We start from the raw sequence: 18,051 nt of genomic DNA, 5'->3' as shown, positions 1-18,051 counted from the left end.
CTCTCTCCACCTTCTGTTCCTTGGGTAGCAGCAGGGTTTCTCATCTTAATGTGTGACAGTGGCTGGGTGTGGGGTTGCTGGTGGAATTCTGGGGGATGGAAGGAATGGGGGAAGTCAAGCTGAGTACATAATTCAGCATTCGTGTTTGGCATAAAGCCATAGAATGTTAGTGGAAGTTTTCTTGGAATATGGAATAATGAAGTTGAGTGATTGCAGAAAGCGAGGGAATAGTTCAAGAGTCAGCTCAGATTTCTGAAGTAATGATGCCAGTTTTGACTGTGGTAATGATGCTTTTCATGTTTAAGTGTTTGTGTAAGTATTCTGGATATACTGATTCTTTACTATTTATGTCATTAATAGCATCTGGTCTGTGACTTATCTCAATGTTGCTCACAGTGCTCTTTGTTGTTTAAAAAAAATTCTGTAATTTTATTGTAGTCCATTTAAGCAATCTTTCATATTGTTTGATCGTCTTTTATTTCATGAGTGTAAAAGTGAGAAGACATAGGAGAGGCAAATTTTAAAGATCGGAATGTGGTTTCCATCAGCATCCTTGGGTTTAATTTAGATTTTTAAAATTTGGTTTTCTGAAATTATTCTAGACATTACCTTGTCTGTAAGATATTTAGTAAAGCTGAATATTCACTTTATGTTTTCTTATTAACTCTCTATATCTTATTCAGAAACTAAACTAGAATTCTTCATGGTTTTCGCCTTAGTCTTCTCTCTGCCTTTGCTCAGAAGTACCTGCTTTGTGACCGATTTGCTGAGAATTTGGTAATTCTTGCCTATGGTTGCAGAGATGGCCTAAAATTTTCATCATCATGCTGAGTAGAGTCAAAATCAAATCTGTCAGCAGCACAGGGCTAGAATTTCAGATGGGTTGGAAAGAGGTGTCGTTGTGCTTACAAATAACTGTTTCTTTAGTGATTTGACTTTGTGCTAAAAGCAAGGGTTCTCCACAGGGAGTGATTTAGCCTTCTAGGAGACAGCTGGCAATGTTCTGTGGTTGTCACACTGGGAAGGTGCTACTAGAATCTAGTGGATGGAGGTGGTGGGAATGCTGCTGAGCATTCTAACAATGCACAAGAGAGCCTCCAACAACAAAGGATTATCTATCTGCAGATGTCCACAGTGCTGAGACAGAACTGCTGTGCAGTCTTGGCATCTTTTACAGTGATGAGCAGCGGTCCTCTTCCCCTGTGAGAGCCCAGTGGAAAGGCTGGCCATTTCTTTTCTTCATGCCTGAGGTTGTCTCTCATGAGGGCGTGAGAGTGATGTTGGTTCCCTTGATCTCAGATGTCACTTTAAAAGATGTTTAATTTGGAATCCTCTAGTTCCTTTTAGCTTCAATGCTCTGAAGATTTATTTCTTCCCAAGGAGCAACTAGGATGAGAATTTTTTTTCCCCGTTAAACTGGCTTCCATGATTATTTTAAAAGTGAATCACATACTGGTGTGTGTAAGTTTTTAACTTTTTAATGTTTATTGGCAAATACATTGGCTTTTCTTGACATTTATTGAGTCAGGGAAAGCTCAGTCTATAGAGAACTTCAATATGTGCTCGTAAATGATGATGTATTGACAATATGGGACATAAACGTACTGAATAGGAACTAATGTACTTCAGTGGATTTTTTTATTCATGTGTATTTTTCTCTAGTAGTTTTTGGGGTTTTTGTTTGTTTGTTTTAATAAAAACAGGCTCATTTAAAAAAATTAAGCATACATTTATTGAGCATCTGTTGGGCAGCTGGCATTTTTCTTAGGCTTGAAGGATACAATGGAGAATGAGATGGACAGAATTAATCCCTGCCTTCAAGGAGCAATAGTCTAAAAGGAGAGACAGGTTAAGTGTTGAATGGTTACTAACTTCAGATCTGGGTAAGAATCTTGTAAACAATAAAAAAAGGGAATAAGCCCCAGGGGTAGGCAGGAAGGGTCTGTTTTAGCCAGTGTGGTGGTTGTGGCGATGGTGGCTCTCTGACGATGTAGCATTTATGCTTCAAAGAATCAACTTTTGGTTTTGCTTTTGCTCTTAAAGTATGTTTTCCTCTGTTCTTTGTAATTTCCTTCCTGCTATGTTCCTTTAGTCATCATGAATACAGGGCTAGTCTTGTTTCATCTGTTTTCGCCGATCTTGGGTTATTTGGAAGTATTAGTTCCTCGGTGATCAATGCAAAGAAATAGAGAAAAATAATAGAATAGGAAAGACTGGAGATCTCTTCAAGAAAATTAGAGATACCAAAGGAACATTTCATGCAAAGATGGGTACAATAAAGGACAGAAATGGTATGGACCTAACAGAAGCAGAAGATACTAAGAAGAGGTGGCAAGAATACACAGAAGACCTGTACAAAAAAGATCTTCACGATCTAGATAATCACAATGGTGTGATCACTCACCTAGAGCCATACATCCTGGAATTCAAAGTCAGGTTGGTCTTAGGAAGCATCACTACGAACAAAGCTAGTGGAAGTGATGAAATTCCAACTGAGCTGTTTCAAGTCCTAAAAGATGATGCTGTGAAAGTGAAAGTGCTGCACTCAATAGGCCAGCAAATTTCGAAAACTCAGCAGTGGCCACAGGACTGGAAAAGGTCAGTTTTCATTCTAATCCCTAAGAAAGGCAATGCCAAAGAATGCTCAAACTACTGCACAATTGCACTCATCTCACACGCTAGCAAAGTAATGCTCAAAATTCTCCAAGCCAGGCTTCAACAGTATATGAACTGTGAACTTTCAGATGTTCAAGCTGGATTTAGAAAAGGCAGAGGAACCAGAGATCAAATTGCCACATCCGTTGTATCATTGAAAAAGCAAGAGAGTTCCAGAAAAACATCTACTTCTGCTTTATTGACTATGCCAAAGCCTTTGACTGTGTGCATCACAACAGACTGTGGAAAAATCTTCGAGAGATGGGAATACCAGACCACCTGACCTGCCTCCTGAGAAATCTGGATGCAGGTTAGGAAACAACAGTTAGAACTGGACATGGAACAACAGACTGGTTCCAAATCGGGAAAGGAGTATGTCAAGGTTGTATATTGTCGCTCTGCTTATTTAACTTATATGCAGAGTGTATAATGAGAAATGCTGGGCTGGAGGAAACACAAGCTGGAATCAAGATTGCCGGGAGAAATATCAATGACCTCAGATATGCAGATGACACCACCCTTATGGCAGAAAGTGAAGAAGAACTAAAGAGCCTCTTGATGAAAGTGAGAGGACAGTGGAAAAGTTGACTTTAAGCTCAACATTCAGAAAACTAAGATCATGGCATCTGGTCCCATCACTTCATGGCAAATAAATGGGAAAGCGATGAAAACAGTGACAGACTTTATTTTGGGGGCTCCAAAATCACTGCAGGTGGTGACTGCAGCCATGAAATTAAAAGACACTTGCTCCTGGAAGAAAAGTTATGACCAACCTAAACAGCATATTAAAAAGCAGATACATTACCTTGCCAGCAAAGGTCTGTCTAGTCAAAGCTATGGTTTTTCCAGCAGTCATGTATGGATGTGAGAGTTGGACTATATAGAAAGCTGAGTGCCAAAGAATTGATGCTTTTGAACTGTGGTGTTGCAGCAGACTCTTGAGAGTCCCTTGGACTGCAAGGAGATCCAACCAGTCCATCCTAAAGGAAGTCAGTCCTGAATATTCATTGGAAGGACTGATGTTCAAGCTGAAACTCCAACTTTGGCCACCTGATTCGAAGAGCTGACTCATTTGAAAAGACCCTGATGGTGGGAAAGATTGAAGGCATGAGGAGAGGGGGACGACAGAGGATGAGATGCTTGGATGGCATCACCAACTCAATGGACATAGGTTGAGTAAACTCTGGGAGTTGGTGATGGACAGGGAGGCCTGGCGTGCTGCAGTCCATGGGGTTACAAAGAGTTGGAGCGACTGAACTGAACTAAACTGAAGTTCCTTAGCACTGTAAGATTTTATCTATAAAATAAATAAAAGTAAATAAAAATAAATAAAATTTATCAATAAAATAAATTAAAATTTTATTTACTTATAAATCCATTAAAGATTTTATCTATAAAAACTTCAGAGTATATTTAATCTGTTCTCTAACATATGAAGTCCCTAAGATATGATCTACCTCTTTTGGGTTTTTTTTTCCCTTGCAGTTTATTGATGGAAGAAAAGGACTCACTTGTTCTGTACTTTTGCACATTTCTCGACTTTGGTGATTGCATCCATATGGTCTTGTTTATCAAGTTTAACATAGTCCTTTGTTCCCTGTATTTTTGCAAACTAGGAATGCGATATCTAGGTGTTTTCAGATTCAGGTTCAGTGTTTGGACACACATACATCATAGGTTGTGGTGAATATATATCCTTCCGCATCATGTCAGGAGGTATGTGGTAAGACTTGGAATCCACTGATCTTTGTTTATACAGATAAGATTGAGGCAAAAGAAGAAATGGAATAGCTAGAGAAAAGGCCCTGGAAGTGTTTGTGCCTTACCCCTTATGAGGTGTTTTGTTTTGTTTTTTATCCCCCAAAGCTACTCATTTGTCTATCATATTTTTTATGGTGGGGTTTATAACTCATTCCTGAGAGGCTTATGTAAATGTTTGTTGGTGTTTGTATAACTTTAGTGATTACTGCTCACAGCTGGCTTGCATGAGGGAGAAAGTTCAGAGGTATTTGTCACCAGATCTGATTGCATGAGCCTGAGCTTGGGTGGTAATAGTCACTGACATTTAAACCACTGAAGACACTAATTTTCCTTTGTCAAAGCACATGCCTCTACTTCTTTGTTGACTCTAATCTTTTTTCTTCAGTGACTTTTAGTGGATTATATTATAGAATTTTGGGGTGAGCTATTCTTTGAAAGTGAAATTAATGATTTTGGGTAGGTTGTAAATTCACACGGTTCAATATTTAGAAGGTACAGAAGAGCACAGTGAAAAGTTATATTTTGACACAGGGAAAATCAATTTTATTAATTTTGAAATAACAGTTTTATTATTAAAATTAGTTCAAGACGTAGTGTATATCAGGGGTCTCCAACCTCCAGGATCTAATGCCTGATAATCTGAGTTAGAGCTGATAAATAATAGAAATTAAGTGCACAGTAAATGTAATATGCTTGGATCATCCAGAAACTATCTCCCCCCCCCCACCCCCACCCCCCCCCCCTCCCGCCCCCACCTTGGTCCATGGGGAAATTGTCTTGCACGAAAGTGGTCTCTGGTGCCAAAAAGGTTGGGGACCACTGGTATGTGTTATAATGCTGTATAGAAACCAGAAGCTTCACAGAAAGTGTTGTGAAGCAGTCACGAAACAGTTGTAAAACACTGACTTCCATGACAACAGACTTTAAAACTAGCACATCCGGGCACATCTGTAAACTGAAGCCACTTTAACAAGCAGACAGTAGTTGTTGAACACAGAAGCTGAGGATTCATTCAAAGAATGGTAGGTGGTGAGAAACTGACTCAGACCTGTGTCCTGTGTATAAAGGAAAGGGGAAACCTGTGTCTGAACTCTCTGTTCATGAAAATTGTATCCACTGTGTTTGATCATTTGAAAATTGCTACTGTGCTTGGCTACACTCACCCCATGCCAGACAGAAATTCACAGCCAGGCCTCACAGTTTGGAAGGTTAGGTAGTAAATTGGTGACATTCAAAGGCTATCCAGTTTGTTCTTCCCCCTCCCAGGGACAGCCCACTCTGCAAGGCAGAAACCAGAAGAAATAAATACAATAGTTGGCAACAAGTTTGCACTACCCAGCATATGAAGTTCAGACCCTTTGCCTGCCCACTCTGCTCTGTCTCTATCCTGCCTCCTCTCTAACCTTGCCTCCAGCTGTTACTCTAAGTGGTTACTCAACAAATCTGCTTGTGAAATAGAAACAAAAACAAAAGGCCTTAAGGCCAGGAGACCATCAAAGGTCATTATCTAACCAGGTCAGAGGACCCAGCAAAGCACTAACTTAAAGTGTGCCAACCCAGCCCTGAGTGGAAATTGGTGTGTAGGTCAAGCTACAGTGTTGGTGGAATGCCACTCCTGCTGCGGTTTTGCTTAATTCACTTTAGCCAGTGTTGAACTGCATGTACTTTCCTAACCATTCCTCTTGCTTATGCTCCTCTGTCTGTCTAGAATGTTCTTTTCTTCCTTTACTTGCTGGTGCTTATCCATTCTGTTAGATTAAACCTAGGTCTCATGTTTCCTGAGGAAGTGCCCCCATTAACCACTGATCGGCAAGGCTGGATTAGGTGTCCTTTCCTCAGGTGTTACTGCTGTAAAGCGCTCCACTGTATAGGTATGTACATGTTTCCTCATGAGGACCGTTCCACTGTGCCTTGGCACAGGGCCTGGTACATAGCAGATACTCACATTTATGTTAGGTTAAATTAAAAGCAAGGGGACAGCAGAGGCAACAGTGTCTGGTTTGTGGCAGTGTCAAGTGGAAAGATTTAGAATGTGGGGTGTGTGTTTTGTAAGAAATACTCATTTTCTAACCACAGAATGCACTTTGCATATGTCAGTTCTACTTCTCCTTTTCCTTTCTTATTTCTGATGTTTGATTAGGATGTATAATTGAAGTTTGAGGTCTCCACACAAATAAATGCTGCTACCCAGCTTGACTGACCAAGCCCAGATCTATGTGTGCTCCCAGACTGTTGAATGTGGTTGTAGGAGTATGAAGATTCATGGAGTTCAGCAGACTAGTAAAGAATAATATTTTCCTTGAGAGAACTATTTACATCTTCATTTTACAGATGTGAACTATATGGCTCAGAGAAGTTGACCTCATGAGCATAGAGCTAATAAGTGACAGACCCAAGATTTGCCACCAGGGTTGCCTGACTACAAAGTTCATCCTTTAACTGTCTGCTCCTGTTTTTCTGCTTATTTCCTGTATACCCATAGGCAAGTCTTTTTAACTTTTTAGTGCTTCAGTGTAACATATTTAGAATGGTGGGGGGAGGACTAGAATGAGGGGAGCAAAATTCACCTTGTAGAATCATTGTAGGAAAGAAAGAAGAGAAGAAACCAAACCCATTCTTTGTACCTGGACTAATGGTAGTCATAGTAAAAGTAGCAGCGGTTTTATATGGTGTTTACGGTATGCCAGGCATTGTCTTAGCACTTTATTTAGGCTACCTCATATAATCATCGCCACAATCCTCTGAGGTTGAGGAATAACACTATAGTTATTATTCCCTTTTTATAACTGAGGAACAGAAACGTTGTAATAAGGGGCAGAGCTGGTGTTTATAGCCCAGCAGTCCGGCTTCAGTGTCCATACTGAGCCCATTTGCTCTGTTATCTCTTAGGAAACATTAATTTCCAACTCCATGCTGTTCTGGAGCTGGCATCAACATGAAAGAGACCATAAGGAACCCAGAATGGTATCAGAGTGGCCAGGGGCTACATCAAGCCGGGTAAGGTGAGCAGTAGCAGTATCTGGGACAGTCATGATTCTCTTACTCAAATCACTGGCTGGTGAGATGGCCCTTTGGTATTTTTTGGTGGTTAAGTTCATAGGATGATGACCCATGGTATGTCTTTTTTCAGTTTGAGGGCATCCACTTACTGGTTTACTCATTGAGGTATATGACATCCCTGGCCTCTCTTTACCAAAGTCTGCAGGGTTAAATGCTTCTTCTTGAGTCCATACTGATATATATATATTTTAATGTTGAATATATAAATGAGGGAGAAGGGACAAATCTCCCTTACAGAAAAATTCCAGATAATAAATGTGGAAGGAAAGACGGAAATAGAAAACCACTGTTAGAACACCACTGTAATGATTGCTCTAGGTATAATCCACTGATGAATGTTAAAATTAGTGGATGAAACTTTTGAGGATATTTGTGTTCTCAAAGTATCCCCCCACCCCAAACATTTGTCTGTGTGTGTTTATGGTTTTTGTTTAAACTCTGTTCTTTTTTTTTTTTTTTCCTTTTTGTATGTGGTTTTAACATATGTCCAGAAATTCTTTGATGCCCTTCCATCCAGGAAATGGAGTGTAATTCTCTTCCTCCTGGATGTAGGCTGGGCTTAGTGATTGGCCTCTTATGAATAAAGTATGGGAGGGGAAAAATAGTAACTTTACAGTGGAGAAGTCCAGTAAACACCACTTCAAGGTTAATGTCACCAGGAATAACTCATGTTGGTATCATTACCCTGATCAGACGTGATGAGAAGAGTACTTCATCTGTGTGATATTCTTTCCTAAAAGTCATAACCCCCAAACTAATCAGAAAAATTGAAATCTGGGGACATTCTACAAAGCCACCCAACCAGTATTCTTCAAAAATATATCAAGGTCAGGAGCTCCCTGGTAGTCCATTTGTTAGGACTCTGCACTTTCACTGCTGGGGCCGGGGTTCGATCCCTGGTTGGGAAACTAAGATCTCACAAGCCACATGATGTGGGCAGAAAAGAGAAAATCAAGTTCATGAAAGGCCAGAATAGGCTGCCACAGTTAGGGGAGAGTGAAAAGACATTGAAAGCTAAATGCAATATGGTATCTATCCTAGATGGGATCCTATTGTAACAGAAAAAGGACATTAGTGGAAAGCTGGTAAATCCAAAATAACAAACAGGAACAATCCCACCAAAAGGCCAGACTTCCTGAGTCCTTGCTGCCTGTGAGCCAAGTGGCATGGACTAGAGCACCCAAGTTTCAGCATTTCTGCTCTTGTTTTGAACCCTTCTTACCTTTGGGAGAGACCTTTTGATTGTGTAGAGGTTGTATCTGGGAGGCTCTGGCAGGTGTAGGGACAGGTCTGAGTGACTGCAGGACCTGCCCATCCCACAAACAGAATGCCGCTCAGCCAGTGAGGAGAAGGGTGTGCACAGAGACCCTCCCACCCCAACCCCAGTTCTTGCCGGCAGTCAGTACTGCAGATGACATTCCCTCTGCCAGGAATTTCTTCCCACTTGGCCCCCATCCTGAAGGCAGTAATATACCATTAGACGTTCTGTTCGTCTTTAAAGTTCTCACTTACATTTTACCTTCCATATAATTCCTTGTGTGATTATCCTATGAAATAGTACCTTTCATATTCCTATGACCCTGCACAATTATTCTTGGCTTAGCTAATTACTTCTGGCTCAAATATGGTACCTTCAATTTTGAGTTGCCCTGCCCCTCCTGTGGTAATGGTATTTAGCACACCTTGCCTTTTAATGTCTAGAAGACAAACTCCTGGAAGGGAAGGAACCTTATAAATATTCCTTGAAGCATCTAGGACAGTACCTGCCATGTTGTGAGCTCTGATTAAGTGGGTGGCAAATTGAATGAACACTTGAAGGCACTGAAGGGAGGAGTGGTCTCCCTGTTGGCCAGATGAGACTTGCTTAGAGTCATACATGTGAGTGTGAGCTATGTTTGAAACTCGATGTCCCTTTCTGAGTGGTCTGAGGCCCTGATACTTCCTCACTCTGAACATAGTGCTAAATTACACCAAGAGTGATGGCTCACATTTGTTGTGAGCCTACTCTGGGCCAGGCTTGGTTTTAAGCATGTCCTTTATTTAGTCCTCACAACAGCTCTGAAGTGTGGAAATTACTACCCTCGTTTTATAGATAAGTCCATTGAGGTTCAGAGAGATGTAACTCGCTTTCTTAGCTCACCCGCTAATAAGTTGCTGAATTGAGATCTGACCCTGGCGTGTCTGGCATCAGCCCACTTTTCCTCCAGTGAAATTGATCCCTGGCACCTCTTTCCATTTGTCTCTTTAGACCCATCCCTGGAAGACATGTGTGGTACTGAGTGTGCCCAGCTGGGAGAAGATGGGCAGCAGCCACCGCGGTGCACTTCAACTACCTCATCTCAGTCTGAGCCTGCAGAGCAGCTTAGGCGCCACCAAGGCAAGAGCCTTGCCTCCGAGGACCCCAAAAAGAAGAGAGCTCAGAAACCCTCCCACATGAGAAGAAACATACGGTGAGCTGTGCTCTGGGAGAGAGGAGAAGGGAAGGAGTAGAAATACTACCTTCATTTGAAGGCTGTTGGTAGTTTACCAAGTTCTGTTTATCAAGGAGAAAAATGTAGGCTATGTGCCGCAATTAATAGTGAAGGTGCAGCTCAGGACCACTGGGTCTGGACTATCTGAGCATGCAGAGTGGATGCAGGTGGCACTCAACACCTCTGGGGATGTCCCACCCCTGGAGGGCAGGGGAGCATCCATAGGATGCTCTGGTTGAAGTCTGTTACTTCCTTCATTTCTTTTTCTTATGTTTCCAAATACGAGGAGATGAAAGAGTTTGATTTCTTGCCTTCCCAGAACTCAACATCAGTTGGAAGAAGATTGTCTAGTCCAAACCAAGGCTTCTTCTTTAACCTAAGAGATCAGCAGATGTGAACTTCATGTCCAAATCCCCAGCAGTCCTTTTTTCTACCTATGACAGTTTTCCTTTTGAAAGAAGATAAAGGATATTTTTCTCCTCCTACCCTCATATTTTTCTAAACAGAATGACAACTTGGAAATGTACTCTTAAGTTTGGGAAATAAGGATGCAAAATCACCCATAACCCTATTTTCCCATGTAGCACCTCTGTCTTTTGTACTGCTTTCCAGCTGTGTGGATCACATATTACTCTATTTCACTCTTGATTTGTTAGGTACCGAGATGAGTCAGCGGGGTGATGTGTCAGAAAGTTAAATAAAATGAAAAACATACTAGCCCAAAAGCACCTGAGCCTTGAAGTACTATTTTTGTGTCTGTTGTTGTTGTTTTGTTTTTTTTTTAACCTTACCTGCTGTATGGGTGTAGTGGTACTGATGCGGCTTCTCCTCCCAGCAGTGATGATTTCCCTCTTTAGCTTGACATTACCTTACCCATCCACAAGTGAACTGAAGCGCTCGCTCTTATTTTAATGTTTAGAAAGCTGCTCCGGGAGGATCAGTTGGAGCCAGTTACCAAAGCAGCACAACAGGAAGAATTGGAAAGAAGGAAACGCCTGGAGCAGCAGAGAAAGGATTACGCAGCCCCCATTCCCACCGTCCCCCTCGAGTTATTTCCCGGTAAGCTGTGGAGGGGGCAGGAGGGGCCCTGTGCCCAGGGGAGAGACCCTCGGTGCGCAAAGTGTCAAGGACAGAACTGGAATCAGATGGTGGCCTCTCAGGAATCCTTTCAGTCCATTCATTTTCTAAGAAGCACACGAGCAGAAGGATCTCGTTTGAAAAGTTAAGATGGATAAAAATGTACTTCCTCAAATTGATGTTTAGATTTTCCCCCATAACTCTGGATCTTAACGTACCAAAGGATTAGGACATTTTCTAGTGGTCAGGTGAGTGCTGCAAGAGCCGGTAGAGGAAATGGAATTTGGGGAGAGGGTTGCGGTTTTTAAGATGTCCTCTACTTGTCTCCTCAGGGGATGGTCCTCCTAAGAGCAACACAGGAAGAGGAGGGCAAATTATTTTGGAAAATATGTTTCAGCTAAATGTGGTCTTGACATTCTCTTCCATCTCCCCCCCCTCCCCCCTGCAACCCCAGAGGAAATTGTCTTAAGAGCAAGCGATGGTCCCCAACTGCCTCCTCGGGCCTTGACCCAGGAAGTTATTTGTTTGGACAGTAGCAGTGGCAGCGAGGACGAAAAAAGCAGTCAAGATGGTAAGACGGAGCCAGAGGTGCCCCTCCTTCCTCCCAACCCAGTGTTCACTCTGAGAGATTGGCTTTACTTCCAAATAGAAAAGAGTTCTGTCCTTCCTCATTCCATTTAGGGTCTGACTGTGACAAATTTCCCTGAGTCTCCTTGGTAAATATAAGTTTTTCCCTTGTCTTAACTTGAAGCTGAAAGAGAAAAATTAAAAATCAAAGTTTTTATGAATGGTAACAAGTTCTAGCATTGTTTCCATGCTCCCTTACCTTAAGTTGCAGTGAATTATATCTGCTCCCTGAGTCCTTGTTTTCATTTTACTTTGTTGGCTGTCTCAGAGGTGATTGAACTGAGCTCTGGAGAGGAGGATACTCTGCACATTGTGGACAGCAGTGAGTCTGTCAGTGAGGAGGATGAGGAAGAGGAGAAGGGTGGCACCCATGTGAATGATGTCTTAAATCAGCGCGATGCTCTGGGCCGGGTCCTTGTCAACCTGAACCACCCTCCGGAGGAGGAGAATGTCTTCCTGGCCCCTCAGTTGGCACGGGCGGTGAAACCTCATCAGGTGCAGTAAATTGGATTCTCTTCTCTGTCTCCTTTCAGCTTCCTTCTGTGGACATTACCTGCTGGCGGTCGTTAGCATCACAGCCTGTGAAGTACTTGTTTGGTACCATGAGCAGCTACTGATTGATTCTTCCTCCTAGGTGTTGATGCTTCAGGATTTCTGATGGGTGGGAAGGGACAAGCCTGAGACATGCCCTGTCATGTAAAAGGTGGTAATGTCTTGGGTTAATAATCTTGAGCCACCTCCTGTGAGATGACTGATCAAGATACTGTCTGAAGAGCAGTGCCTTGGTGGGAACTTGTGGCTCCAGGAGAGGTGTGAGACTCAGAAGTCTAAGAGACTTTCTGATAGGAGAGCTCAGAGCAGTTTGTGTTGACCCAGAACCAGAAGTAGGACCAGTGAATAAAAACTCCAGGAATGCAGAGGTTGACTCAACAGAAGAACTCTAACAGTAAGAGCCGCTCCTCATGGAATGGGCTGCCTTGAAGTAAGCACCCAAGGGCAGCCAGACCAGGACTGAGTGAAAGACCCAGGCAGGAGTTTGGTAGTCAGGATTCTTGCTTCACATGGGCTGCTGTACTAGGTCAATGCTTTTCTCTGTTTTCTCCAAGAAGAATGTCACCCGTCAATAAACAAGCCAGGGTTCTGGGAAACTTCTGTAGCCACTCACACCAGCTGTCTGATCTAATGTCTGCTCATTTACTTAATTTTGACTAGTTCCAAAGAAAGTAAACTAGACCCTTGGTCTTTGCCAGCCAAAGATATTTGTCTGTGTTTGTTCCCTGTCAGATTGGTGGGATCCGATTCCTCTATGATAACCTGGTTGAGTCCCTGGAGAGATTTAAGACCAGTAGTGGCTTTGGCTGTATCCTGGCCCACAGCATGGGTTTGGGGAAAACTTTGCAAGTGATCTCCTTCGTCGACGTTCTCTTCCGCCACACGCCAGCCAAAACTGTCCTTGCCATTGTGCCGGTGAGTGTTGGGCTGGGCACCACCTGCTCACCCTTCTGCAGAGCTCTGGGGTAATGCCTTACTGGCACTAAAAGGCCTGGTAGGCTCAGCTCCGAGCTTCTCCCCTGAAACACCCTTTTTGGACTTAACTTTCTGACAGGTTAATACTCTTCAGAACTGGCTGGCAGAGTTCAACATGTGGCTCCCAGCTCCTGAAGCCCTTCCAGCTGACAATAAGCCTGAAGAAGTCCAGCCTCGGTTCTTTAAAGTTCACATCTTGAATGATGAGCACAAGTAGGTGGCCTGCCCTCGCTCTGCCCTTTTCCTTTTAGACTTTTTCCCAGGGTCTGAAGTCAAGGCAGTCAATCTATCAGGGTATGTGCCTTGTCCTCCCAGATTCCTTTTGGTTTCTTGATGTATCCCCCTCTCTCTTCTTGCTACTCATTTTTTCCCTTCCTAGTTTTTTGGTATTCAGAGTTACGTAGCACAGAAATTTTTGTATTCTGCTCGAAGATGTTTTTATATCCTGAAAAATCTGTGTGCACGGTCACATTTTCCCATGTGTATACAGTTCAACATGATAGCATGAAACTTTCCATCTTCTATCTTTTCACCTTTTACAGTCATCTTTTATTAGAAAACTAACCATCAGTCTCCTTTTGTAAGCACTAATCTATATTTGACCCTTAATGGTACAACTTCCAAGCTTTAAAAGATGCAAACCTTTTTTTTGTTTGTTTGTTTTGGATCTAAATATAGTGATTTATATTTCCATTCGATAAATTCAGCCTGCTTTCGGGAAATTTAAACCTGTATCCTGATCCTGATCCAAACCAGCTATCTATGCCACCCTTTCCCCTTGTTGATATGGATAACTGAGAAAGTAGACTTTCTTTTCTGCAGAGGTCACCTTTTGTGATGTTTGGTCACACACATGAAAATGAAGAGACTGTGGGTGGCTCCATAGGTCACTGATCACCTGCTCTTTTCTAGATTTCAGGACTGTCAGTCCACGTGCGGTTAATGAAATAGAACCAGAGCTCAGTTGTTCAGGAGGAGAGGGATGTGCTGAGTGGCATCTGGTCTCAGCTATTCTTTTTCCTTTACTGTGTGTCCTTGGCTCTTCATTCACCAGGGCCTGGGCAGGTGAAATGCAGAATGTTGCCCTTGCTTTTACTACTTTGTATTTAGTATGATTATAACTTGCAGTTCTCCCTCAAATGTAGTATTATAGTCATGCATGTACGCTTTGGCCATCTGATGTGAAGAACCGACCCACTGGAAGAGACCCTGATGCTGGGGAAAATGGAAGGCAGAAGGAGAAGGGGGTGGCAGAGGATGAGATGATTGGATGGCATCACTGACTCAGTGGACGTGAATTTGAGCAAACTTTGGGAGAAAGTAGAGGACAGAGAAACCTGGTGTGCTGTAGTCGATGGAGTCTCAGAGTCAGGCACGACTTGGTGTCTGAACAACAATGTGTACATCTAAGGGGATTGTCACTTTTACTTGCTACATTGAATTTCTGGTTTTTGCTATTTAACCATCACCAGCGACCTAGTCTGTCCTCAGTGCAGTTAGTATGTCTGTGATGGTGGGAAAGTCCTTGGGCAGCTGGCCAGCCCTGTGATGCTGCCGCATGAAATCTGTGGCGATAAGGACCTCTGACTATACATCAGCACAGCTTTGAGTGTGAGGTGTTCTTCCTGCAGAGCCGGGGAAGCAATAATGTGTTCTTTCTGTTCACTCTTGCAGGACAATGGCAGCTCGTGCTAAAGTGATGGCTGATTGGGTGTCAGAGGGAGGGGTGCTGCTGATGGGGTACGAAATGTACAGGCTCCTCACCCTGAAGAAATCCTTTGCCACAGGTAGACCGAAGAAAGCCAAGAAACGTTCTCACCCGGTCATCATTGATCTGGATGAGGAAGACCGACAGCAGGAGTTTCGAAGAGGTGGGTGGCCTCTCGGGATATTCTAGGGGGTGACTTGGGGAAAAGTAGTGTCTGCTCTAGTACCTAATCACATGGGAAGCATTACTGATGAGTCGTGTGGTCATGAACCAGAAATCCTGGTCCCTGAGGTAGGACTGGCTCTGGCCAGTGGCTCTTGGAAGGTCCTGCTTTCTCTGCAGACAGTGGAATTCTGTGTCGGCCAGGCCACAGACTGGCTTGGGCAAGACTTCCCTATGTCTTCACAGAACAATTCAAAAAACAGCTGCTCCCTTTACCGCTTCCCAGAATGTTCTGAGACAGCATTAAGACAATATATTTAAATTACTAATACACAGAGTAGTAGTAGTATTGTTTGTGTGAATTTATAAAAGAAGAATTTATCACACTTTTCTTTTCGGTGAAAGCCATTCTTCTCATAGTTCTAGCTCTCTTCTCTTGTTTGAGGGGCCTTGGCCTATTTGGGGGAAAAAATGTATTTTTAACGTTCAGAGGCTGTTTCGTTTCATAGATCTCTTCATCTATGAGATACTGTTTTCTCTGTTTGCTTCTGTGGCTGACTTTGACATTTAGCAATGAGTGACAAGGAACTCCAAGAAGTCCTTGTCCTTTAGTTACTCCCACCAGCCAGCTCTCAGGTGGCGCCAAGACAGTGATGAGAGCCTATGGAAATGTCTGGGTTATTCCTATCAGAATCATCCATATGCATTTTTAACCCTTTAGACTAGTACTCTGAAAGTCATGCCGTCTGCTACCTAGTTGGTGTAAGCCCTAGAAATGCAACTCAGTTTTATTCTTAGCCTAAAGCAAAAAGAAAATAAGGAAAGGAAAGAGGAAAAAGGGATATTTACTGCAAGAGTCAGTAGGCCAGGGTCATGTGTCACACCAGATGCACAGGAACTGGAATGGCCGGCTCCCTTTCACCACTGGGGGCTGACTCTTGCTTTCCTGCTTCCTTCATTTCTTCTGTCTCCTCCAGGGTGCACCCCTCCTTCTCATATTCTTGACTAAGAGCAAGCCCTCTCACCCTCTTACTCCGGATCCTCTTCCCTCCCTAGAGTTTGAGAAGGCCTTATGCCGCCCTGGCCCTGATGTGGTGATCTGTGACGAAGGACACCGCATCAAAAACTGCCAGGCCAGCACCTCCCAGGCCCTGAAGAACATTCGCTCCCGCCGCCGGGTGGTGCTGACCGGGTACCCCCTGCAGAACAACCTCATCGAGTACTGGTGCATGGTGGACTTCGTGCGCCCTGACTTCCTTGGCACCCGGCAGGAGTTCAGCAACATGTTTGAGCGCCCCATCCTGAATGGACAGTGTATTGACAGCACACCTCAGGACGTCCGCCTCATGCGGTACCGGAGCCATGTCCTGCACAGCCTCCTGGAGGGCTTCGTGCAGAGGTGAGCCATCCTCGGATTTTCCAAATCTGTGGAGGGTCCTGGTGGAACAGACCCCCCTCAAGGCTTTCCTGAAGGGGGAAGGTGGTTATGGTGGGAGGACCCCTTGCTCATAGGGCAGTAGTAAACCTCTGCTTTTACTGAATAGCTTTTCCTGAGCAGGTAATAGATGGTGGATATCCAGTAGTTCAGTCTCTGAAAGTCTGGCCCAGAAATGCATCTCTCAGAAGTTAATCTGTGAAGTTACTAGGGATATCTGCCTTAGTTGCTGAGAGAAGCAAGAGACAGCTACCATGCCAAGGACTTGAGTGAAAGAGTAAAATGGTTTTCAGGGGAAAGACCTCACCAGTTTGAGCATCTTGAAAGATGAAGGTTTGGCCAGCCTGAAGCATTCCCTTGTTTTTCCGTGTGAAGACGGCGTGTGTGGAGAAAACTTAGAGAAGCAGCCCTAGATCAGGTTAAGAACCTGGAGTTCCCTGGGTCTCTGTCTCTCATTCAGTCACCCGGGACAGGTCACTCTGCCTCTTTGCTTTAGTTTTTATCCTCAGAATACGTTTCTTGCTGCTGGTTGCTGAGCCAGTCCTCATTATTACAAGGCTGTTGTGAATGCTGAGGTCCTAAAGAAGGATGTGTGGCGCCAATGCAGGATTCTGTTGTTATCCTGCACTGACACCTCCTGGCCACGCTGCCTTGTCAATTCTGCTCTGTACCTTTGTAGGAGGGGCCACACTGTGCTGAAGATTCACCTCCCCGCCAAGGAAGAAAATGTGATCCTGGTGCGGCTCTCTCAGATTCAGCGAGATTTGTACACACAGTTCATGGACCGCTTCCGGGACTGTGGTAGCAGCGGCTGGCTGGGGCTGAACCCTCTCAAGGCTTTCTGTGTGTGCTGCAAGGTGTGTTGAGGCCTCAGGGAATAGTAAGATACAGACTAAGGATGCTCATGTTCCCAAGGGAGTCATGCCTGCTGGGAATCCTTGATAAAGGAAGAAGTCCACTGCACTGAGGGCTCTGAGGCACAGCAGTTCCCCGGAGTGCCGCTCGTAGACTATAATGTAAATGGTGCCCCTTGCAGTTGTGCAGCTGCACAGCTTCTTACACCAAACTCGAGAAATCACTTCCTTTCTCACTGATTTTTTTTCAACTGAGACATGGAGTGATTGGAGGAACATTGTGGGACAGAGTTTTTGACTGCTAGCATAATCAGGATTCAAGAAATGTATAGCTTAGACACGCACGTTATTAGGCATACCTTCCATTTAATTCTGTGTTTAATCAGGTTGAGATCTATTTCATTCTGATAATTCTTGAGATGGTTTGGGGGCAGCAAAGCCTAAGTATCTTTAGCACTGGGCCTTGTGAACAGGCTGGCAAACCCTAGCTTATCTTTGACCTGGCTAGATGCTCTCAGTTGCCTCACGAGGGATCTGTTTCTTTGACAGCTCTCAACTAACCTCGTTGGATATTATTCCCACTGCTCTAATAAGTCAGCTGAAGTTGTATGTTTGGGGACAGATGACTTTCAAAATATTTGCTAGATCAGGGCCAGGAAGCTAAAGCAGACATGGTCTGTGAGGATGCTTCGGTTGCTGGTGTACCCTTCTCAC

The 18,051-nt window shown here is 43.7% G+C and overlaps 1 protein-coding gene across 4 annotated transcripts in view; it reads left to right on the top strand.

The window, feature by feature from the left end:
* RAD54L2 (RAD54 like 2) overlaps positions 1–18,051 on the top strand; it is a 91,114-nt gene that overhangs the window by 56,432 nt on the left and 16,631 nt on the right. For 3 of the 4 annotated variants that reach the window (XM_070456001.1, XM_070456002.1, XM_070456000.1), the window contains exons 3-11: positions 9,725–9,926; positions 10,867–11,006; positions 11,479–11,595; positions 11,920–12,146; positions 12,936–13,118; positions 13,258–13,391; positions 14,853–15,049; positions 16,105–16,447; positions 17,163–17,340. In XM_070456001.1, the coding sequence (XP_070312102.1) occupies positions 9,725–9,926; positions 10,867–11,006; positions 11,479–11,595; positions 11,920–12,146; positions 12,936–13,118; positions 13,258–13,391; positions 14,853–15,049; positions 16,105–16,447; positions 17,163–17,340 (1,721 nt within the window). Of the gene's footprint in view, positions 1–7,328; positions 7,419–9,724; positions 9,927–10,866; positions 11,007–11,478; positions 11,596–11,919; positions 12,147–12,935; positions 13,119–13,257; positions 13,392–14,852; positions 15,050–16,104; positions 16,448–17,162; positions 17,341–18,051 lie in introns of those variants that run through there. The other variant, XM_070456003.1, reaches the window with a different exon arrangement.

Source organism: Odocoileus virginianus, chromosome 26, assembly GCF_023699985.2.
Source record: "Odocoileus virginianus isolate 20LAN1187 ecotype Illinois chromosome 26, Ovbor_1.2, whole genome shotgun sequence".
In the NCBI taxonomy this organism is placed as follows: domain Eukaryota; kingdom Metazoa; phylum Chordata; class Mammalia; order Artiodactyla; family Cervidae; genus Odocoileus; species Odocoileus virginianus.
This window is presented reverse-complemented; position numbering and strand designations above follow the sequence as displayed.